The following is a 24186-nucleotide window of genomic DNA, read 5'->3' as shown; positions in this document are numbered from 1 at the left end:
GCCCAGAGAGCGGGGCATGCCCCATCCCTGGGCTAAATCCCAGAGGGAACTGTCTAAGCTATCAATGACATTAACACTAACAGTTAAGAAGACAAAGAATTACTTATCTATATTCAACACGAAGAGAAAACTACTGGGTAAGTAAACGCCTGCTGAAGCAAGGAGACATTCCAGCACCATCACTGGTGGTAAGAAGGAACTGAGGGTGGGGGAAGCCAGCAGTGCCCCTTATATCACGGCATACGTGCACCATTCCAGAGGGTGCCAGAGCCACTCCCCTTCGCATAGCACTGAGGGAAAAACTTCCAGCACCGGTGCATATGGCGATCACATACACGTACAATGGAATGGACATGAGCAAGCACTCGAATAAGAACTGCCCCTTCTCCTGGCCAGAGTTCATATTGGCTGCGTACATCAGTCTTAGCATCATAAGCTGCACCCCCATCAGTACCATATTCTCCCACTACTGATCAGGGATCTCCTCAAAAGTCTTTTGAGTTTCACAGGACCCAAAAGAATGACCCAGGCAACTGACAGGGCAGTGGAGGAACTTGACGGGGAAAAAATGAAGAACTTTCAAATGTTACATCCTTGATTGGCGTATCTAATTAAAAGAGCTAGAAACTTAGATTTTTTTTCTTTAAATTAAGGCTGAGATTAGCTCTGACATTCCTTGGACTTACAATTTAATATGGAGTTTGCAGACAAGAAGCTGTCACTGGATTTTGAGAGCCAGTACCATGCCAACTGAAAACAATACATTCATGTACAACTGCACAAACATAAGCCACAATGCAAACCTAATTAGCGGACATTCACACTGAAATTCCCTCCATCCCCTTTTAAAATAAACTGTAAAAAACAAACATTTTTGGGAAGGCAAAGAAAGTTAAATGAATTTGAGGCTGGTATCTGGGATTGGGACAACTGCCTAATATTTGGTAGTAGTGATAGTAGAGCTGGAGTTCAAGCTACAGAAAATTGCCAGTCTATGAACCTATGTTTTGCACATAGAGGCATTAGATTTGTTTTCACACAGAAAGAAAAAAAAAGAAACCATTGGTCTGAGGCCCAGTAATTAGATTTTTTTTTTTGAAGTATTTTACAATATACAAGATAAATTTTTGAAAATTTCATAGGAACATTTCTAACTTTTAAATAAATTCATAAAAATTAAGATAGAATGGTAACTCAAATACTGATTAGATAAGTTTACATTCTTGTCACTACAACTGAACTTTTCGTTGCTCAAGAAATATAAGCTGGTATGTGTGTCTATTTTGAATAGGGGAAATAGGTACATATCCAAACTTGATATAGTCTGTCTACATAAAAACAAAAGAACATAAGAACGGCCATACTGGGTGAGACCAAAGGTCCAACTAGCTCAGTATCCCATCTTCCAGGTGCTCCAGAGGGAATGAATGGAATAGGCAATCATCAAGTGATCCATTCTCTGTCACCCATTCCCAGCCTCTGGCAAACAGAGGCTCAGGACACCATCTCTGCCCATCCTGGCTAATAGCCATTGATGGACCTAGCCTCCATGAATTTGTCTAGTTCTTTTTTGAACTCTGTTATAGTCTTGGCCTTCAGAGCATCCTCTGGCAAAGAGTTCCGCAGGTTGACTGTGCATGGTGTGAAGAAATACTTTCTTTTGTTTGTTTTAAATATGCTGCCTATTAATTTCATTTGGTGACCCCTAATTCTTGTGTTATGAGAAGGCGTAAACAACACTTCCTTATTTACTTTCTCCCTCACATATTTCCATAAGTACAGCCATATGATGTTGAATGTGTACAAACCTCTATTAGTTCATCTCTCTGACGAAGGCCCTCTTTAAGTTCGTCCATCTTATGCTGTAGAATACTGCACATGTGTTTCTGCCTTTCCAATTCCTATATTAAACATATATCAGTTAAGCAGCGCGTGCTTTGTTGACAGTTGGACACATACATTTTCAATATAAATTAAAATAAACATGTTACAAAAATCAGTAAATAGTAGTCTTTGCAATGATTTCCTGCCACAGTTCAGACTCCTTAACAGTTAGAATTTACAGGTTTAGGGTTTGAATAGTTTTCCAGAACACTAAGTAGCTAAACCACTAAACCTATTAGCTGGGAACGTGGCAATCCACCAGCAAAGTGCAAGTGCAATGAGCTGGTGAGAAGCCCACCAGATTATTGAACTGCACAATGCTCTTTTTGTATTATATTTTCTAGTCAATGTTGAAAAATTCGGGGCCTGGACCTTTGTGGAAAGGAGAAATCTAAGTGACTGACAAAATAATGGTTCACTCCCAACACACACACACACACACACACACACACACACACACACACTTACTTCAACAGAACATTCTGGGTCTTAATGATTTTCAAGCATGATATGGCTTCTCTGTCATATCTGATTAAAAAATAACCTCGCTATTCAAGGTAGCTATTGACCATAAGGCTCTATTTTCACTAAAAAATTCAGGCTTGTATAATACAGTTTAATACACAAAATATCAGTACCTTTGACTTCTCTTCATTCTCCCTATAGAACTCTGCCATCTGCTCTTCCCTCTCTTCAATGACATCCTTTAGCGTATCCACTTGATAAATCAAATTGTTTTTCTCATTATCTAGCTGAGCATTGGAAACCATAGCTTTCTTATACTTCTCTTCAACTTCAGATAGAGAATCCTGCACAGATGTTAGAAACATTAGCATTACTTTAACTGTTTGATGCATCAGTATAAATGCTACATGTGAACATAATACTCAAGTGCTTACATTTGTTTTGAACTAAAATCATACCAACATTTTAATTTACTAAGTACTGTTTGAGGTCTTTCTTTAGAAATATAAATTAAATTATAGTAAGTTTCTATTATTTAGTTTATAGTGTTAATTGCACTGCAAAATTGTTGCAAATGTATTCAACAAATTACAGAATAACTTTTCACCTGCATTTTTTCCTGTGCCACCCCTGGAACTTAGAATCTTACTATTATGTCTAACTTTGGAAGATGTAGGAACTATTTCCCCTTAACTATGCATTTTTTTTTCTGTCAGTTTGTGTCACAGCCACAACATTTGTTCAGTGTTTGCATGTGTAAATGTTTTTAGGAATTCAGTAAAATTACAAAGTTGATAAGAGCTAAAATGATTAACCATATAAATCATCTAAAAGGATGAAAGAAAATCTCCCAATGATTAAGAGTGATTTTAACTGATAAGTTTCTTTTGGCAGGTTAAAAACCTGATACTTTAACACATCAACACCACCACAATCACTAAAATGTGCTTTTTGTTTTATAGCTCAGAACTTAAGTTTTAATATGGCCACAGACATTTTAGTAATCATTCCATGTGGTTTTGGAGAAATCAGTGTTTGAAGAGAAGATTTTGTGCCTCTAACTGCTTAGCTCTTTTACCAGTGGTGGCATATGCATCTCATTTACTTTTTGGAGAACTCCACAATTTTTATTCATATACTTGATACTAATATGTCTAAATAAGGTCTTTGGCTGAAGAGAAGGTGCGTGTGCACAGTCTGCTATATACCTACTCAACCATTCTTACCCAATTCTTCTCTGTCCCGAGGGTAAAATCGATCATGTAAACACAATTTTCAAGCACAGTAGCAAAATGTCAACCATTCACATAATAGAGAAACTATTAGCCTACTTGTATCCTTGAAACATGCAGTGATCTCAATACAAGATAATTTTAAAGAGCAAAATCTCAGTATCATAGAATCATATACATTAGAGGTGGAAAACACCTGTTAGATCATCAAATCCATCTTCTTGCCAGTGTAGGACTGTTCCCGTACTATACATTCTCTAGCGTTCTGTTGTCTATTTTTCAAAGTCGGAACTGATGGCATTCCCACCAATTTCACTTTCGGAAGGACACTATTCCATAATCTAACACATTTTCATTATTGGGAAGCTGTTCCTTACAGCCCGTATCTTCCTTTTCACAATTTCATCTAATTATGTCTACTCATACCTCCTCTTCCAACTTCCAGGATCCAGAAGCCCTGTGCTGGAGAAACACCATATCTCAAGCACCCTTCTCAGAATAAAAACTTCCAAATGCCATACTGAATTAGAATGACAGTATTTAGAAGAAACTGGTATCTAGAGTCCCAGAATAATCATGCATGGATAAATTCATAGATTAAATTTGCAGAACATGATGGTTTATGAGCATGATGAAAAAGCATTCATTTGTTCTATGTTTCACCAGAAAAAGCGAGCTGTAGCTCACGAAAGCTTTATGCTCAAATAAATTTGTTAGTCTCTAAGGTGCCACAAGTACTCCTTTTCTTTTTTCAGAAAATAAAGGATATCTTCAAAATGGAAGTCATACATATCAGAAAATGGAAAACCATAACAAATAAAAATTACAGGTAAGGAAATGTGTCATGTATCTCCATACTCTGGGAAGTAGCAAACAGTAACCAGAGATTAAAGTCAGGGTGGGACAAAGAAAAACCAATTTAAATATAGATAAAGATAAAAGCTTTATACAACTATATACAAAGGAATTTCTAATTTTAGATTAAGAGTAGCATAAACACAACTTCTGCTGAGGCCACTATGACAATTCTGCAATGAATGGTGAAAGCATTAATTGTTGAAAACTAAGCGTCTGCCTTGCAGATCTCATCAACAGTAGCTCTTATTTCTTCTGCTTATGAAGTGGTTGTTTTTCTAGTTGAGCGTGCATTGTGTCCCTGTCAGATACATTTATAAGCCTTAATGTGTTTTTGCGCCCATGAAAAGAACATTAGTTTTATGTCATTCCTTAGTAAGATCAAATAAAGTTTTATGGCCCTTACTATTTCCAAAGGATGTATAGATGTGGGGGGAAGGGGAGAGGACAAAGAGAAGCTTAAAGGGAAATTGGCAAGTCAAGTGTAAAAATATAATTAGGCAGGTAAGAGTATGAAGACCAACTACCAAAAGACAAAAACTAAGAGCAAAAGTGGTTAAGTACATCAGAAGCAAGAAGCCCATCAAGGATAACTGAGATGCTAAAGGAGCACTCCAGGAAAACAAGGCTGAGGAGAAGCAAAATGAATTCTTTGCGTCAGTCTTCACTGCCTAGAATGTGAGGAAGGTTCCCACACCTGAGACCTTTTATAGGTGACAAATCTGAGGAACTATCCTAAATTGAGGTATCAGTAAAGATGATTTTGGAATAAACTGATAAATTAAACAGTAATAAGTTGTCAGGACCAGATGGTATTTACAAAAGAATTCTGAGTAACTCAAATATGAAATCACAGAACTACTAACTCCGGTATGTTACCTATCACTTAAATCAGAGGACTGGTGGATAGTCAACATAATGCTGATTTTTAACAAAGGCTTCGAAGGTGATCCTGGCAACTACAGGCCAGGAAGCCTAAACTTCAGTACCCAGGCAAATTGGTTGAAATTATAGTAAAGAATGATAAGAAACATAGATTAACACAGTATGTTGGGGAAGAGTCAACACGGCTTTGTAAAGGGAATCATGCCTTGCCAAATCTATTAGAATTCTCTGAGGGTGTCAAATGTGGGGACCAGGGTGATATAATGAATATAGTATACTTGGTCTTTCGAAAGCCTTTGACAAGGTCCTTCACCAAAGGCTCTTAGCAAAGTAGGCAGTCATGGGATAAGAGGGAAGGCCAGCAATCCCTCTTATCAACAATAGGTGAAAAGATAGGAAACAAAGGGTAGGAACAAATGGTCAGTTTTCATGGTGAAGAGAGCTAAATAGCAGGGTCCCAAAAGGATTCGTACTGGGACAAGTGCTGTTCAACATTCATAAATCACCTGGAAAAAGGGGTAAACAGTGAAGTAGCAACATTTGCAGATGACACTAAATTACTCAAGGTAGTTAAAATCCAACTCTGATTACAAAGAGTTACAAAGCGATCTCACAAAATTGGGTGACGGGGCAACAAAATGGCAGATAAAGTTAATTGGTGATAAATGCAAAAGTAATGCACATTGAAAAACATAATCCCAACCATAAATACAAAATGAAGGGATCTAAATTAGCTGTTACCACTCAAGATAGATAAGAGTGATTGCTGATAGTTCTCTGAAAACATCTGCTCAATGTGCAGCATCAGTCAAAAAAACCAACAGACTATGAAGAATAAGAAAGAGAATATAACATCACTAAATAAATAAATGCTACACCCATACCTTGAATAATGCATGCTCTTTGGTCACTCCATCTCAAAAGATGAACATTAAAATTGGAAAATAGTACCGAGAAGGGCAACAAAAACAATCAGGGGTATGGAACAGCTTCCATATGAGAAGAGATTCAAAAGCCTGGGATAGTTCAGTTTTGAAAAGAAATTCCTAAGAGAGGATATCAGAGAGGTCTATAAAGTCATGAATGGTGTGGAGAAAGTGAATAGGGAAGCAGAATTTAACCTTTCACATAATACAAGAACCAGGAGTCACACCTAAAGAAATTAACAGGCATAAAAGGAACACAAGTACTTCTCCACAAAGCATACAGCCAACCTGTGGAACTCGCAGCCAGGGGATGTTGCAAAGGCCAAAAGCATAATTGGCTTCAAAAAAGAATTGGATAAATTCATGGAGGAAAGGTCTATCAGTGGCTATTAGCCAAGATGATTAGGGACGCAATCTCATGCTTTGGATGTCCCTAAACCTCTGACTGCCGGAAGATGGGACTGGATGACCAGGGATGGATCACTCGGTAATTGCTCTGTTCTGTTCATTCCCTCTGAAGCATCTGGCAGGACCACTGTCAGAAAACAGGATACCAGACTAGCTGGATCATTGGTCTGAACCAGTATGTTCTCCTGTTAAAGTAGAAAGATATTCTATTGGGGACAAAAAACACAAATATCTATGGAAAAAACTGTAAGTACGGGTCTTTAATAGAAAAGGTCTCTTTGTTCACTTATTTTTCTAGTTGAAGTGACTGCTGAAAAAAAGGGAAATTTTCTCATCATGAGGAAAAGGACTTGGTCCAACAGAAAAAGACTTGGTAAGAGGTTGGAGGACCAAATTCAAATTCCATTGTGCAATGGGTTGATTTTTAGTTTCTGATGCCTTATCCCTGGTCTACACTAGTTGAGGTTGAATTTAGCAGCGTTAAATCAATTTAACCCTGCGCCGTCCACACGATGAAGCCCTTTTTTCCCCCGACTTAAAGGGCTCTTAAAATCGATTTCCTTACTCCACCACCAACCAGGGGTTCTGAAATCGGCCTTGCTGGGTCGAATTTGGGGTACTGTGGACGCAATTAGACGGTATTGGCTCTGGACAGCACTCTCAACTCAGATACACTGAGGTAGACAGGAAAAGGCCCGCAAACTTTTGAATTTCAATTTCCTGTTTGGCCAGCATGGCAAGCTGCAGGGGAGTGCAGAGCTCATCAGCAGAGGTGACCATGCAGAGCTCATCAGCAGAGGTGACCATGATGGAGTCCCAGAATCGCAAAAGAGCTCCAGTTTGGACCGAACGGGAGGTATGGGATCTGATCGCTGTATGGGGAGAGGAATCCGTGCTGTCAGAACTCCGTTCCAGTTTTCGAAATGCCAAAACGTTTGTCAAAAATCTCCCAGGGCATGAAGGACAGAGGCCATAACAGGGACCCGAAGCAGTGCCGCGTGAAACTTAAGGAGCTGAGGCAAGCCTACCAGAAAACCAGAGAGGCAAACAGGCAAACACTCCAGGTCAGAGCCCCAAACGTGCCATTTCTATGATGAGCTGCATGCCATTTTAGAGGGTTCAGCCGCCACTACCCAAGCCGCGTTGTTTGACTCCTTCAATGGAGATGGAGGCAACACGGAAGCAGGTTTTGGGGACGAAGAAGGTGATGATGATGATGATGAAGTTGTAGATAGCTCACAGCAAGCAAGCAGAGAAACTGGTTTTCCTGACAGCCAAGAACTGTTTCTCACCCTGGACCTGGAGCCAGTACCCCCTGAACCCACCCAAGGCTGCCTCCCGGACCCACCAGGTGGAGAAGGGACCTCTGGTCAGTGTACCTTTTAAAATACTATACATGGTTTAAAAGCAAGCATGTTAAATGATTAATTTGCCCTGGCATTCGTGGCTCTCCTGGATGTACTCCCAAAGCTTTTGCTAACGGTTTCTGAGGAGGGCAGTCTTATTCCGTCCACCATGGTAGGACACTTTACCTCTCCAGGCCAGTAGTACGTACTCGGGAATCATTGTAGAACAAAGCATTGCAGTGTATGTTTGCTGGCATTCAAACAACATCTGTTCTTTATCCCTCTGTGTTATCCTCAGGAGAGCGATATCATTCATTGTCACCTGGCTGAAATAGGGTGCTTTTCTTAAGAGGACATTCTCACAGGTGCCCGTTCTGCTGGGCTGTTTGCCTGTGGCTGAACAGAAATGTTCCCCGCTGTTAGCCATGGAGAGGGGGGAGGGGCTAGCCACGTGGTGGGGGGAGGCAAAATGCGACCTTGGTATGAAAGCACATGTGCTATGTTAACAGCAAGGTTTACCGTGGAAGAGCGTATCCATTGTTCTATAAAATGTGTCTTTTTAAATACCACTGTCCCTTTTTTTTTCCTCCACCAGCTGCACGTGTTTCAAGGATCACAGGATCTTCTCCTTCCCAGAGGCTAACAAAGATTAGAAGGCGAAAAAAAATGCTCTTGCGATGAAATGTTCTCTGAGCTCATGCTGTCCTCCCACACTGACAGATCACAGACGAATGCGTGGAGGCAGACAATGTCAGAGTGCAGGAAAGCACAAAATGACCGGGAGGAGAGTAAGTAGTGGGCTAGGAGAGGGCTGAAGCTGAAAGGTGGTGGCAGCGTGATGAGAGGAGGCAGGATTCAATGCTGAGGCTGCTGAAGGATCAAACTAATATGCTCCAGCATATGGTTGAGCTGCAGGAAAAGCAGCTGGAGCACAGACCGCCGCTACAGCCCCTATGTAACCAACCGCCCTCCTCCCCAAGTTCCATAGCCTCCTCACCCAGATGCCCAAGAACGCGGTGGGGGGGCCTCCGGCCACCAAGAAACTCCACCCCAGAGGATTGTCCAAGCAACAGAAGGCTGGCATTCAATAAGATTTAAAGTTTTGAACTTTTAAAGTGCTGTGTGGCCTTGTCCTTCCCTCCTCCACCACCCCTCCTGGTTCTTCTCTCCTCCACCACCCTTCCTGGGCTACCTTGGTAGTTATCCCAGTTTGTGCGATGAATTAATAAAGAATGCATGAATGTGAAGCAACAATGACTTTACTGCCTCTGCAAGCAGGGAGGAGGGACAGTGGTTAGCTTACAGGGAAGTAGAGTGAACCAAGGGGCTGGGGGTTTCATCAAGGAGAAACAACCCCAACTTTCACACTGTAGCCTGCCCATTCATGAAACTGGTTTTCAAAGCTTCTCTGATGCGCACCGCACACTCCAGTGCTCTTCTAACCGCCCTGGTGTCTGGCTGTGTGTAACCAGTGGTCAGGCGATTTGCCTCAACCTCCCACTCCGCCATAAACGTCTCCCCCTTACTCTTACAGATATTGTGGAGCACACAGCAAGCAGTAATAACAGTGGGAATATTGGTTTCATGGAGGTTTAACCGAGTCAGTAAACTGTGCCAGCGCACTTTTAAACATCCAAATGCACATTCTACCACCATTCTGCACTTGCTCAGCCTGTAGCTGAACAGCTCTTGACTACTCTCCAGGCTGTCTGTGTACGGCTTCATGAGGGGTAGGCTGGGTCCCCAAGGATAACTATAGGCATTTCAACATCCCCAATGGTTATTTTCTGGTCTGGGAATAAAGTCCCTTCCTGCAGCTTTTGAAACAGACCAGAGTTCCTGAAGATGCGAGCGTCATGTACCTTTCCGGCCATTCCACGTTGATGTTGGTAAAACGTCCCTTGTGATCCACCAGTGCTTGCAGCACTATTGAAAAGTACCCCTTGCGGTTTATGTACTCGCCGGCTTGGTGCTCCGGTGCCAAGATAGGAATAGGGGTTCCGTCTATGGCCCCACCACAGTTAGGGAATCCCATTGCAGCAAAGCCATCCACTATGACCTGCACATTTCCCAGGGTCACTACCCTTGATATCAGCAGATCTTTGATTGCGTTGCTACTTGCATCACAACAGCCCCCACAGTAGATTTGCCCACTCCAAATTGATTTCCGACTGACCGGTAGCTGTCTGGCATTGCAAGCTTCCACAGGGCTATTGCCACTCGCTTCTCAACTGTGAGGGCTGCTCTCATCTTGTTATTCATGTGCCTCAGGGCAGGGGAAAGCAAGTCAAAGTTCCATGAAAGTGCCCTTACGCATGCGAAAGTTTCGCAGCCACTGGGAATCGTCCCAGACCTGCAACACTAAGCGGTCCCACCAGTCTGTGCTTGTTTCCCGGGCCCAGAATTGGCGTTCTACCGCATGAACCTGCCCCATTAGCACCATGATGCCCACATTGGCAGGGCCCGTGCTTTCAGAGAAGTCTGTGTCCATGTCCTCATCACTCTTGTCACCGCGCTGACGTTGCCTACTCGCCCGGTTTTGCTTTGCCAGGTTCTGGTGCTGCATATACTGCTGGATAATGTGTGTGGTGTTTAACGTGCTCCTAGTTGCCAAAGTGATCTGAGCGGGCTCCATGTTTGCCGTGATATGGTGTCTGTACAGAAAAAAGGCGCGGAACGATTGTCTGCCGTTGCTCTGACGAAGGGAGGGGCGACTGACGACATGGCTTACAGGGAATTAAAATCAACAAAGGGGGTGGCTTTACATCAAGGAGAAACAAAAACAACTGTCACACAGAATGGCTCCCTCAAGGACTGAACTCATAACCCTGGGTTTAGCAGGCCAATGCTCAACCCACTAAGCTATCCCTCCCTCTGGTATTTCAGGCAGGACTGAATCTCCATTCAAGTTTTCAAGGTGCCCCTGACAGACCTCACCAAAACGACTGTCAGCCGTTGATTTCATGGAGGGAGGGAGGGAGCAAATGAATACAAAGCAAATCTGGTCTATTTCTTGTTTTGATCCACTCCATCTATCTTTTACATCTTTGGCTGGCAGCAGACGGTGCAGTAGGACTGCAAGCCATCCACATCTCCTGGCTTCCTGGGAAAGTTGGTGCAATAGACTGCCTGCAGGACTAAAGAGAATGACCTGTCGAGTCACTTGTAATTTAGTCCCTGTGCCCATATCTGCCCAGGTGCTCCTGATCGACCTTAACGAGGCGGCCAGGATCACCTCACACACTATGAGGATGGTTTTCAGGCCTATTGCACCATCTGCTGCCACAAGGCAATGGGTTGCTGCTGCTGTGTAGCAATGCAGTACCGCGTCTGCCAGCACCCAGGAGACATACGATGACAGAGAACTGAGCGGGCTCCATGCTTGCCGTGGTATGGCGTCTGCACAGGTAACTCAGGAAAAAGGGCGCGAAACGATTGTCTGCCATTGCTTTCACAGAGGGAGGGAGGGTCTGATGACATGTACCCAGAACCACCCGCGACAATGTTTTTTGCCCCATCAGGCATTGGGATCTCAACCCAGAATTCCAATGGGCAGCGGATACTGCGGGATAGCTACCCACAGTGCAACACTCGGGAAGTAGACGCTAGCCTCAGTACTGTGGAAGCACTCCGCTGAGTTAATTCATTTAAGAGCATTTTGAGTGGGAACACACACAATCAACTATATAAAACAGATTTCTAAAAAAACGACTTCTATAAATTCGACCTAATTTCGTAGTGTAGACATACCCTTAGAGACTGAGAAAATTTGCAGATAAGAGGTTGAAGAAGTGATATTTCAGACAAGAGAGAAAATGGATTGTTTTTGAACAGACATCTGGCTTAAAATAACTGAGAGACACGGGCCACTTTGAAAACTGGACAACTGAGAATTAGTATTCCTTCCATAGTGGCCTAAAAGGCATTTATTGTCCTTTGATCATACTAGGAAAACCATATATTTCACATTCTTTTATATATTCTGAACATGCACAGCTTTCTTGGTATAATGAGATCTACTAGTTCTCTGGAGTAATCAGGTGAGACAAAGCTTTAGTTTTGAGGTTCCAGCTAGCAAGAGCAGTTTCCATGAGGACTTTGATGAATTAAGTCCTTCATAAGTGGCAGCTCCCAATGATCTGATTTCAAGACTTACTAAGGCACAGTCCTCCCAAATATTTTAAATTATACTTTCTCTATTGGCAACGGTAAAGCTGAAGACGCATCCAATGGAAAGAAAAAAAAAATACCCATCTTCGAAAGTGGTTTATGCCAGTGTCTGGAGTAAGATAGAAGGACCTGTTTGTTGAGTTGATTTGAAAACAATAAAAAAGAAGTGTCTGTTTAATTAACCATTTCTGGATCAGAAGGTGAAAAAATGTTAATTGAGTTTCTTTTCTCACAGGAACTGTAGGACTTCTTAAGGCTTATATATTTTTTTTTTTGCAAGTAGTGCCTCCCTGCAGTAAGTGAGGGTGGAACCATTGTTTTTTTTCTATATGTAGAGAGATTTTGGCAATGGCACAATTTTTGGAAGGAGACTTTACAATATCCCTCTGCACTCTCAGTTTCAAAAGGTGAAATGGAATGAGTTTATATTGGAGATCACTGGACTACGTGATTTCCCATCTTAGCACAGTAGCCAGAGCAGCTTGCCTATACTGTTATGCACAAGGAAGGAAACTAGCCACTTGAGTGAGCTATGAAAAGGATAAGATAGCCCAACCAGCTTGTTCATACTCTTGTATTGCTAGTTTCACTTGCCAGGAGGAAGTGCAAAAGAACTCAGTTATATTATGGCTCAATGGACTGTGTCTGCATAGAAAATCATCAAAAGTTGCAGGAACTAGAGCACTGATACTGAATGGGCTTGGAACACAGGAAGAATCAGACTTTATCTTCTGAAATAGATTCTGGGGTGGCAAGACCTCTATATCAAGTTGATCACAGACTCATGTTGTTGAGTTAGTCCGGTGGTTTGAAAAGAGTCCCAGGCTATTTCCCTTGTTGGGGAAATATATCAGTACATCATCCAAATTATATGAGATCTGAAATACTCTGGGAGCTGATGACAATCTGAAAGACATGACTATAAATGGGAAGTAGACCTTGAGATTAACTGAAAACACATAGCCCCCTCCCAAGTCAGTGCTATGGGTTCCATCCAGAAGTTCACCTTCAAGTCCTTGACTGGACAAAAGCCACCCTCTTTGGAGGCCACAAAAATCTTAAGAAGAAACTGTTCCCCTTTCTCCCGAGAAGAAACAAGACGATGGCTTCTACAGGCAGCAGTTTCTGTTGAGATATCAGTATCACAGATAATACCAACTTGGAAGACTTTTGGAAGGAGACATTGAGAAGTCTAGGGGGAAATGGGCTGGCAAATGGAAATAAAAATCTACAGGCAACTCAAAAGAGCTACTGGGGAATAAAGTCACCTCAAATTTTAGCTGGGAATCTAAAGTGAAGAAGCTATGTAAATTAGTCAGGCTGACCTGAAGAGGTCAATGGAAGCAGACTGCACACTTGCAGAGCTAAATCCAAGAGTCAGAAAGCCTGAAAAAGATGGAAGGATTCCTTCAGACTGAGTTGAGGGTAGATGGCACTGGTGGCAGAAGCCACACACAACTGAGTTAGACTGGGTGGAACCACAATCTGGATATTTTCTATCCCTTGCACAATTTTTAAAATTATACATTTCTCAGCTATCCTAGAAATCTTGAAGGATGAACACCAGCCTTAGGAACAGGAAAGTGGTGGGCTGGCAGATCACTGTTCCTCCACTACTGGAAAAGCACCTGTGGGAATTGCAAAGTTGGTATGGTTCCCAGGCAGCCCTGAAAGGTGCCCAACAGAAAACTGCTAAGCAGAGATCAAGAAGAAGGGGAAAAAAAAAAAAAAAAGATATTTTCCCTGTTAGGAGGAGGAAGACAGCTACAGAGAACCATTACCTTACAACTGGAGCAGAGTAAACAGAGAATATGGTGCAGTGGACAATTTCTCAAGACAACATTTCCTGAGTCTTGAAAGGGGAAAAAACATGTAGTGCCACTGAGCTAATGCTGGAAGAAGGAACAAGTAATAATAGCATACGTCAGGGGATGGGCATTCAGAAGATATAGGCTCAAACTTAAAAAGTTCTTGACTATAGATGCAAAGATTTCCAAATACTTATGAAAATATATTGACTTCATGTTTTGGTGATCTGAAACTCAGGTCAGCTCTGAGTATGATCATGCCACTGAAAAAAATCTATTATAAAATTATAATCTTGGATTGGTGTTTAACTACCTTAAAATTAGATCCCTTAAGGATTCTTTTAAAATTACAATAGTATTAACAGCAATCCACTTTTTAAATCTGATGTCAGCCAAGCAAAGCATCTAGAAGGTTAATTTCTATTGATAGCTTCTGCTTTATGGTAAGTGAAAAGCAATCATCACATTATCTGCAAATAAAACATTCCTAATAATTCATATCACCACTTATGAGATAGACACAAGCATGCACAAAGAACTGCAAGTTTATTAGCATTAAGCCCATTTTGAAAATATTCTTTCAGGTGCAATGCACAGTTAACAAAAAATGTATCCTTTTCAAATTGTTAAATGATTAAGGCCTGTGGATACAAAGTATTTTGCCAAGATCAAAAAAAAAATAGAGGACTTGTAAAATAATAGATATTTTGACAGTTAAATAAGAACTCCATCTTTATATTTGAACCTGTAGTTATACAGTCATTTCAGAATTTTTGACATCTGCATCTACAGTAACACAAGTTCTTAAAGACACATATCCTCCAGCTTGCCACCATTAAGGAAATTCATAAGACTTCATCAAGGATTCAATAGGCTACAGGGGGGAAAAAAAAAAAAAAAAAAAAAAAAGTATTTTGACCATTTTACTATGAGGCCCATTAATACACTAACATCAAGGAGATACAAATTATGTACTTCAATAACCTCAAACCAGCTGTTCTGATCGCTTATGCACTCATTCTCTGAAAGGGAGATGGGCTAATGTAGAATAATGAAATACTGACTTTAAAATGTGTGACTTCCCTTTTATCAGAACATATTACATATTCTCTTTAGTAGCCTTCTTGAGGAGGGATTTAAACAAAACAAAATTGCTGCAAAATGCTATTTAGGTAAGGTTAGAATTCCACTTGATCATTAAGAGCATCTTCAATGGGTGTACGTGTGTGTGTGTGTGTGTGTGTGTGTGTGCGCACAACAGAAATAATTACAATTAAGAGGTCTTCATATTTCAATATTACAAGTCACAAGAAATTTGAATACAGGCATCTGGATAAGAATATGCTGAAGAAGACTATCAAATTCTCCTCTGCATCCAGTTTCTTCTGGGCACAGTAAATGGGAAAGTATTTGTACTTTAAATATTAAGCAACATATTGTTAATTATGACAACGGACTATGACAATGAGAACCTTGTGTATATGAAAGAAAAAGATGGCCAGAGTGCAAACAATGTATACTAAAAATAAATCCATCTCTCTCACTTGATACTAGTCTATCAATGGGCCATAAAAGCCTCAACTACTCCTGAATCCAATACACACAACAGTGTATTTTTTAAAAATAGTTTTGGATTTTTAACTAACATTTTCTGAAATTTATAAGTTTAATTCTTGACAATTTTCTCTGTTAAATTATTTTGTTTGTCAGAACTACGTCCCATTTCTGTCTTTTTTCCACACGCTGTATGAATTTTTAATGTGCATTTAATTTTCTATTAAAATATTAAACAATATATAAGGCTTCAATTAGTTTTCATCTTACTGGCACTTGATATGAAAACTGTAAATGTTTAATGCTATTTTAATGTGAGACTCATAAATAACTTTGAATCTACAGGGAAATAGTATATTTTAGTAATTTACACATATAAAAATTTGATCCATCCTATGCATTGCAGGTTAAGCACATGCTTCAGAGAAATATTTTTTAAAAATCTAGTTAGTAAAGCTATGTGCAGTTAGTGGAACTGATAAAAATCTCCATTACCAACATATGTCCACAAATAATGCATGCTTGGGATGGTGAGCCCTTATACCTTTAGTTCTTTAAGTCCCTGCATGTATCTCCCCTCTACATCTTGTATCTGGTCCTTAAGATCATAGATATCCTGCAGGACATAGGAATGAACCATTGCATAAAAGAGGGAAAATAGTTTACAGTTGAAAATTTTGTGAAGAAAACAGCACTTCAGCTTTGCATATTTTTCAGTCAAATGCCAAAGAGTGCAAAATAAAGTAAACAAAACATATTTAACACACAGAAATTGAAAACAACCCTCAAATCGGTGAAAAATTCTGACTATTTTGTTATGCAACCATTGTTTGAATACTAGCATTAAAAATTATTCAGTCCCATTTCTTAAATCTATCCAATGATTTCTAATGTTATTAAAATAAAATTTGTTTCAGTACTCAGCTTCCAGTGCCACAAACATTTACATATGTAAGTAGTAACATTGCTATAATATGCACCTATTTTTCCTCACCATCATTAAAATGTCACATTTTATTTTTCTATGTCAAATATGCAGAAATCCAATCTCCCTCTCTACTGCCCCATCATATTAAATATAAACCCTCCTGCTTTTTCAAATCAGTAACAGAGTTTACCTGTAATTCACTTAATGAAACATCAGGATCCACCAAACTGCTTATATCCCCACTTCCTCTTCTGGATGAATTCCCACTCAGAGGAGTTGTACTTGCTGAATTGCGAGATGCCGGCTTAAAAAAAAAGAATCAACTGTATCAGGATTCATACTGTGATATCTTCCGAGGTGATATATCCACTTTGTCCACAAAGCCTCCAACTTTGTGATATATCTCATATTTCTCATAATAAATTACTTGACAATTAAAACAACACTGAAAAAATACATTTTAAAAATCCTGTTTTATACCTGACTTAAAATTCGGGTTCTATAATATCATACTTTTGACCAATGTTAATTTCCAGAATCTAGTTTATATCTTGGTCTGTTGGCTCCATATGCTTGCTGTGATATACGATCTGTTTTGTTGATGAGATGTTTACAAAACACTTTGGTTGAGGTGATGTGACAGTGAAGAAAAAAAATTAGAATAAGTAGCTTATCAGTCATCATATTTTTACTTATATCCTATAGAAATTTGAAGTTCTCTACTTTAGGTACATCTGGAACGATCTCAAAGTTACCACGCTTTTGTAGTCATTTTAATCCCTCTCACACAAGGACTTGGAGCAATGTCTGCAACAGCAGTTAAAAAAAATCTAAGTTTTTCCAGTTCTCTCCTCTTCAAATTCAATCTCTCTGCTCAACATTTCCTGACATATGGGGGTGAACTGTATAAAAAAAATAGCTCCTTTAAGAGACATTCCCTTCCTATGGGAAATAAAGGGACAGGGACAGGAATGTTATCTAGGCTTTACACAGAGCTTTCCAAGTATCATTTTGCAATTAACACTGTCAAAGTATTAGGATAAAAACACTACTAAAACATATGGCATATAAACTTTGGAGATATTTCAAAACTGACTATAATAAAAGCAAGAAAATTGACTTTCAATCTTTTAATAAACAAACATACCCTTGTGTAAATTTCAGAATACGGTTTGTCACACTTCTCTTCCAGCTGGAGAGAGAAAAAAAGTGATTATAATTATTCATTTTGTGACTGAACAGCTGTAACACCTTTGTGTTCACCAAGCATAATGAGATGTATGTAATCCACAGGTTTACAAAGAAAGGTTAACAACCCTCCAAAATGTAAGTGTTTGGCCTAAAATAAAAAAGTTATTTTAACTGTAGCATTTACAAATTAATTCATGCTTATAATTAAAAATAAAACTTCAGACATTTTAGATAACCTTTCAGGTAAAAGCCTTTGTTAATATTAGAGAACTGAGAACAGAAATTATTTTCAGTATTATTTTCAGCAGTGACTGCGATGGTAAGCAGAATAGCAAACACTAACCTTTTTGGAAGTCTGATTTAGATCACAAGTGAAATCAGTTTGCATGTCTTAATCTAGTCACCAGAAAACACACGTTTCATGTCACAATACACCACGCTATTTGGTAGAACTGGCAGTCACATCAAGACAAATAATTTAGGTTGAAGAAGGCATGATCGAAGAGGGATAACTATTTCCAATAGCTCACTATTTATTTCAGACAATATTTTAATTAATCAAGCTTGACCAGAAACACACACATCTGTCATAGGAAGTCTAGATGTACTAAACTTGTGTGTGAATCTGTTAATTTTATTACTCAAAGACTTATTTCAACATTTTCTTCAGTCAAAAATCCAAATGAAATGTAAGCCTAAAATATTACAAATCTATACATTTTTAATAAATATAAGTAGCTTCTCCAGAGTAACTTATCCAATAATTGTCTTCAACAAAAATATCTAATTCTTTTTGCCCTAAACTAATGGAGAAGCAGTTAAGAGGATTTGGCATCACCTCACAAGCAAAGTTCATACAATTTTGAAGACATCAGTTCTCAATGTCTCACGTTCTTTCCTGGTTTCATCTTTAGAGCTGCCACTGCAGCATATGTTACTACCTGAAGCAGATAGCTATTATTAAGACAGCCTACTGATCGATTATCTGATAAGGACTGTCTCAAAGAGTTGTAACTTACAACTCCCTTTTCCCAAGATCAACTGTGGACCTGCACTACATTGTTTGAACCCAATCTTCCCTATAGAGTATCAATTAGAAAATTGTAATTATGTATTTTTTATTGCTACCATAAAAACAAGAATTAAGAATCCATTCACACAACAGCAATTCTAGTAAACAAGAAAATAATGCTATTAACCACTCTCAACACACTGTCACGTCCTTGCATCAGAGAATGCTAATATCAGTAAAAGTAACTTTATTAGAAAAATTACTAGCTTAAATTTCAATTTGAAACAGAACGCACACTGCAACTGACATCTATCCATGCTCTGAACATACAGCTGTATACAGTGATGGTGAACATACATGGTGGTGACAATAATAATACTGCACTACTGTTTTTCATCTGAACAGAAAAAAATATTTTGTTAGCTTGAAGTGTGGTTTTAGTCTTACAAGTTATTGTAAAATTAGTATTGAGGGGACTAGATGTTTATTGTGTCTCAATGATTGGGACAGTCTACTAGAAAAAGGAGGAATTTTTGGCACCAAATTCTTCGCTCGGTTAAATAGGAGTAACTGATGGTAGAATGAAAAGGAGTACTTGTGGCACCTTAGAGACTAACAAATTTATTAGAGCATAAGCTTTCGTGAGCTACAGCTCACTTCATCGGATGCATTTGGTGGAAAAAACAGAGGAGAGATTTATATACACACACAGAGAACATGAAACAATGGGTTTATCATACACACTGTAAGGAGAGTGATCACTTAAGATAAGCCATCACCAGCAGCGGGGGGGGGGAAAGGAGGAAAACCTTTCATGGTGACAAGCAAGGTAGGCTAATTCCAGCAGTTAACAAGAATATCAGAGGAACAGTGGGGGGTGGGGTGGGAGGGAGAAATACCATGGGGAAATAGTTTTACTTTGTGTAATGACTCATCCATTCCCAGTCTCTATTCAAGCCTAAGTTAATTGTATCCAGTTTGCAAATTAATTCCAATTCAGCAGTCTCTCGTTGGAGTCTGTTTTTGAAGCTTTTTTGTTGAAGGATAGCCACTCTTAGGTCTGTGATCGAGTGACCAGAGAGATTGAAGTGTTCTCCAACTGGTTTTTGAATGTTATAATTCTTGACGTCTGATTTGTGTCCATTCATTCTTTTACGTAGAGACTGTCCAGTTTGGCCAATGTACATGGCAGAGGGGCATTGCTGGCACATGATGGCATATATCACATTGGTAGATGCGCAGGTGAACGAGCCTCTGATAGTGTGGCTGATGTGATTAGGCCCTATGATGGTGTCCCCTAAATAGATATGTGGACAGAGTTGGCAACGGGCTTTGTTGCAAGGATAGGTTCCTGGGTTAGTGGTTCTGTTGTGTGGTGTGTGGTTGCTGGTGAGTATTTGCTTCAGATTGGGGGGCTGTCTGTAAGCAAGGACTGGCCTGTCTCCCAAGATCTGTGAGAGTGATGGGTCGTCCTTCAGGATAGGTTGTAGATCCTTGATGATGCGTTGGAGAGGTTTTAGTTGGGGACTGAAAGTGATGGCTAGTGGCGTTCTGTTATTTTCTTTGTTGGGCCTGTCCTGTAGTAGGTGACTTCTGGGTACTCTTCTGGCTCTGTCAATCTGTTTCTTCACTTCAGCAGGTGGGTATTGTAGTTGTAGGAATGCATGATAGAGATCTTGTAGGTGTTTGTCTCTGTCTGAGGGGTTGGAGCAAATGCGGTTATATCGTAGAGCTTGGCTGTAGACAATGGATCGAGTGGTATGATCTGGATGAAAGCTAGAGGCATGTAGGTAGGAATAGCGGTCATGTGCCAGCAATGCCCCTCTGCCATGTACATTGGCCAAACTGGACAGTCTCTACGTAAAAGAATGAATGGACACAAATCAGACCTCAAGAATTATAACATTCAAAAACCAGTTGGAGAACACTTCAATCTCTCTGGTCACTCGATCACAGACCTAAGAGTGGCTATCCTTCAACAAAAAAGCTTCAAAAACAGACTCCAACGAGAGACTGCTGAATTGGAATTAATTTGCAAACTGGATACAATTAACTTAGGCTTGAATAGAGACTGGGAATGGATGAGTCATTACACAAAGTAAAACTATTTCCCCATGGTATTTCTCTCGCCCACCCCACCCCCCACTGTTCCTCTGATATTCTTGTTAACTGATGGAATTAGCCTACCTTGCTTGTCACCATGAAAGGTTTTCCTCCTTTCCCCCCCCTGCTGCTGGTGATGGCTTATCTTAAGTGATCACTCTCCTTACAGTGTGTATGATAAACCCATTGTTTCATGTTCTCTGTGTGTGTATATAAATCTCCCCTCTGTATTTTCCACCAAATGCATCCGATGAAGTGAGCTATAGCTCACGAAAGCTTATGCTCAAATAAATTTGTTAGTCTCTAAGGTGCCACAAGTACTCCTTTTCTTTTTGCGAATACAGACTAACACGGCTGCTACTCTGAAACCTGATGGTAGAATGTGGCCCTGCAACTGGAATTAAAATAGTACTGTCAATACATGAAAAGGAATAGATTCCAGTTTACACTCCCATAACTGTGTGGCTATGGGATGGCTATCAGCACCTCAAACTTTGTTTCTTTTTTGGGGTCACTAAAGCAAGCAGATTCTCTCTGAAAACACTCAGCAAATAAGATTTGTGGAACAAGAGGGTGCCAGTTTTGCATAGTAACCTGTTATTTCAGACTAAAATCACCGTTTGCTCTCAAAGGTTTTTATATATTTATTATTATTATTATTATATATTTATTATATAAAGGACACTCAGACATTGTACATTCCTTACGTATTTTATTGCATGCAGTGTTGCTGTAGCCATGTTGGTCTCAGGATATTAGTGACAAGGTGGATGAGATGTCTTTTACTGGACCAACTTCTATTGGTGAGAGAGAGGAGTTTTCAAGCTTACACAAAGCTCTTTTTCAGGTATGCATAGCACTCATACAAATGGATGCATAAAGTGTGATTCTAGTACATGATTATATATTATACTCAATACAATTAGATGGTTATAAATTCATGTATATCTCAGGCAAAGGGCGAAATAATTCTCTGAACCGTGTTAAAAAAAATAGCATTCCAAGACATAAAAGATTTGTTTTTTATTCAGTGCGCATTCTGTTATTTTCTAATAAGAAAACTGGCAGTTATTTTAAAAAACAGCTACAAAACTCATTCACTATTGAGTAATCTCTACTATTCTGAGGGGTTTTTTTTTGTTTGTTTTTTACTTTTTCAGGCAGTTATTCTTTTTTTCAGTAAAGTAAGAAAACTCATCATTAGTAGCCCGTTGTATTCATTACAATATCATAATATGCATTACACTCACACTATTTAAATCTGGGATACTGACATCATCCACATCAGAAATAATGCTTCCCCTGTGATTGGAACGACTAAAATAATCAGCTGCAGTTTCCCTTTGATCAGAAAAATCAGTCGACTTCAAAGCCAGATTAAAAAAGAAAAAGAAAAGATGAATAAAGGGTAGAATGGAAGACATTTTCACTGAATGAAGATAACAAAAGCCCTTTCCACTATAAGGTACAATTATATTTCAATATAAATCAAATTAAAAATAACTACTGCAATTTGCTCTTGGCATTTCTAAAGTTTAATAATGATACAACAATTACTGAATTCCTCTTCTTACTGTTTTTGGTAATTTAAATGTTCCTATTTAAAGACTTACACATGTATATGAGTTTTAAGTGCACAATACCAATATATTTGTTTTTGTCAAGGAAGAATGCATCTCAGATCTACTACTTCTTTCCCTGTGACTATTCAACAGTTTGATTGTATTCTTAAATTATGATTTACAGCATTTCTAAGGCTACCGATGACTTCCACTGAAATAATTAACATTTCACACCAAAGTATCTGCAAAAATAACACAAACAGAGCCTGGTAACAGAACAATCTGTGTATTAGAACAAGTTATAATTATCCACATAATCTGGTGGACAGAGCCCTGAACCGATACAAAATTTATATCTGCAGATGCGGATATCTGTGGATATAAATCCATATCTGCAAAGCTGCAGGGCTCTACCAGGAACTGCAGTGGCAAAAGCAGCAGCATGTTGGGCCACCACTCCCAAAAGCCAGCGCCTTGCACCAGTAGCTGCTCCAGCATGGCTATACCACCCCCAACCCAACCCAACCCACTGGTGGGCACCAGGCTCACCGGCAGCTGTCCCTGGCAGTACAGCCATGCTCGAGTTGCTACCGGAGTGGGGCGCTGGCTTTTGCTGCTGTGGTTCCCGGTAGAGTCCTGCAGCTCCACAGATACAGATTTATATCTGCGGATATAAATATTGTATCTGCGCAGGGCTCTACTGGTGGATACTGTCCTAACCCAAGTGAAATATTCCTGTAAACTGATAGTATTCATATTAAATGTAGTATGTTCAATGCAAAGTATCCATTTATTAGGGTGACCAGATAGCAAGTATAAAAAATCGTGTCAGTCTGTGGGGTAAATAGGCACCTATATAAGATCCCCAAATATCGGGACTGTCCCTATAAAATCGGGACATCTGGCCACCCGACCCTTTATCAAGCGTTCCCTGATGTGAATCATTTCATCTCAGAGCTGCAGATGTGGTTAGAGCTATGAATGTTACATGTGATAAGTAGTGCTGATATGACCAAAGGTATCTAAATTAAAAAGAGGTATAAAATACTATTTGATCCAACATGCTTGTTCTTTCTTGGTTTGTCTTCATCCCATTTTCACAATTTTTAAAAATAACTCTTAACAAACAAGTGACTGATGTAATCTGACTTCCTTTGTAATCTGTCTCAATTGCTTTTCTCATTTTATGTTTATGGCCCTTCACATAAAATATTTCTGTCTGAACCCCTATGTAGTCAGTTATTTGTGCTTTGGATATCAGAAGCTGCATATTAGTCATTGCTACATGGAATCCTTGATTTTCATGAATTTTAAAAATCCGTGTTACTTTTAAAGTTACTTTTAGAAGCCATGGCTTCATGTCCATGACTTAAACAGTTGGAATTTAATTTGTGAGTAAGTGGGTAGATGATATAACAGTGAACTAATTTCACTGAGAACCCTGAAATCTATAAAGTTGAAATCTGGACTGTACAAGAGCTTCAGAGAATAGGAGCTCAGCATTAATAGAATCAGAAGGACCAGATAAGTTAACTTTCTGTGAAAAATTTAATGATGATTAAATGTGGTGCTAATTGATCGTCCCAATCAATGCCTGACTGCACATACACACTGGACGACCATGCGCTGGCTCCAAAAAGTTAGCAATCTAAATATCACAAGAACAGATAAATGGCATGTAATTTTCTAGGTTTTTAAAAAAGCAAACCTTGAAAAAACAAAATATGACATCATACTGACACTCACATTGGTCATCAGCAGGGTTGGAACATTTAGATACACCGCACAGACTTCTGACACTTCAACTAACAGAATAAGTGATAGTACTAATAAGTTGTCATCCTCTAGGTGGACCAG

General features: G+C 39.5%; 1 protein-coding gene across 9 annotated transcripts in view; it reads right to left on the bottom strand.

The window, feature by feature from the left end:
* The window catches only part of LRRFIP2 (LRR binding FLII interacting protein 2), a 153498-nt gene that overhangs the window by 34233 nt on the left and 95079 nt on the right, over window positions 1-24186 (bottom strand). For 4 of the 9 annotated variants that reach the window (XM_038388201.2, XM_043508808.1, XM_043508809.1 and 1 more), the window contains 5 exons: window positions 17609-17653; window positions 16652-16765; window positions 16078-16149; window positions 2523-2693; window positions 1809-1901 (listed from right to left, as the gene is read on the bottom strand). In XM_038388201.2, coding sequence (XP_038244129.1) covers window positions 1809-1901; window positions 2523-2693; window positions 16078-16149; window positions 16652-16765; window positions 17609-17653 — 495 coding nt within the window. Of the gene's footprint in view, window positions 1-1808; window positions 1902-2522; window positions 2694-16077; window positions 16150-16651; window positions 16766-17608; window positions 17654-22017; window positions 22132-24186 lie in introns of all 9 variants that reach the window. The other 5 variants (XM_038388202.2, XM_043508810.1, XM_043508813.1 and 2 more) reach the window with 2 other exon arrangements.

Source organism: Dermochelys coriacea, chromosome 2 (genome assembly GCF_009764565.3).
Source record: "Dermochelys coriacea isolate rDerCor1 chromosome 2, rDerCor1.pri.v4, whole genome shotgun sequence".
Classification (NCBI taxonomy): domain Eukaryota; kingdom Metazoa; phylum Chordata; order Testudines; family Dermochelyidae; genus Dermochelys; species Dermochelys coriacea.
Note: the sequence above shows the minus strand (reverse complement) of the source record. Positions and strands in the feature narration are given on the sequence as shown.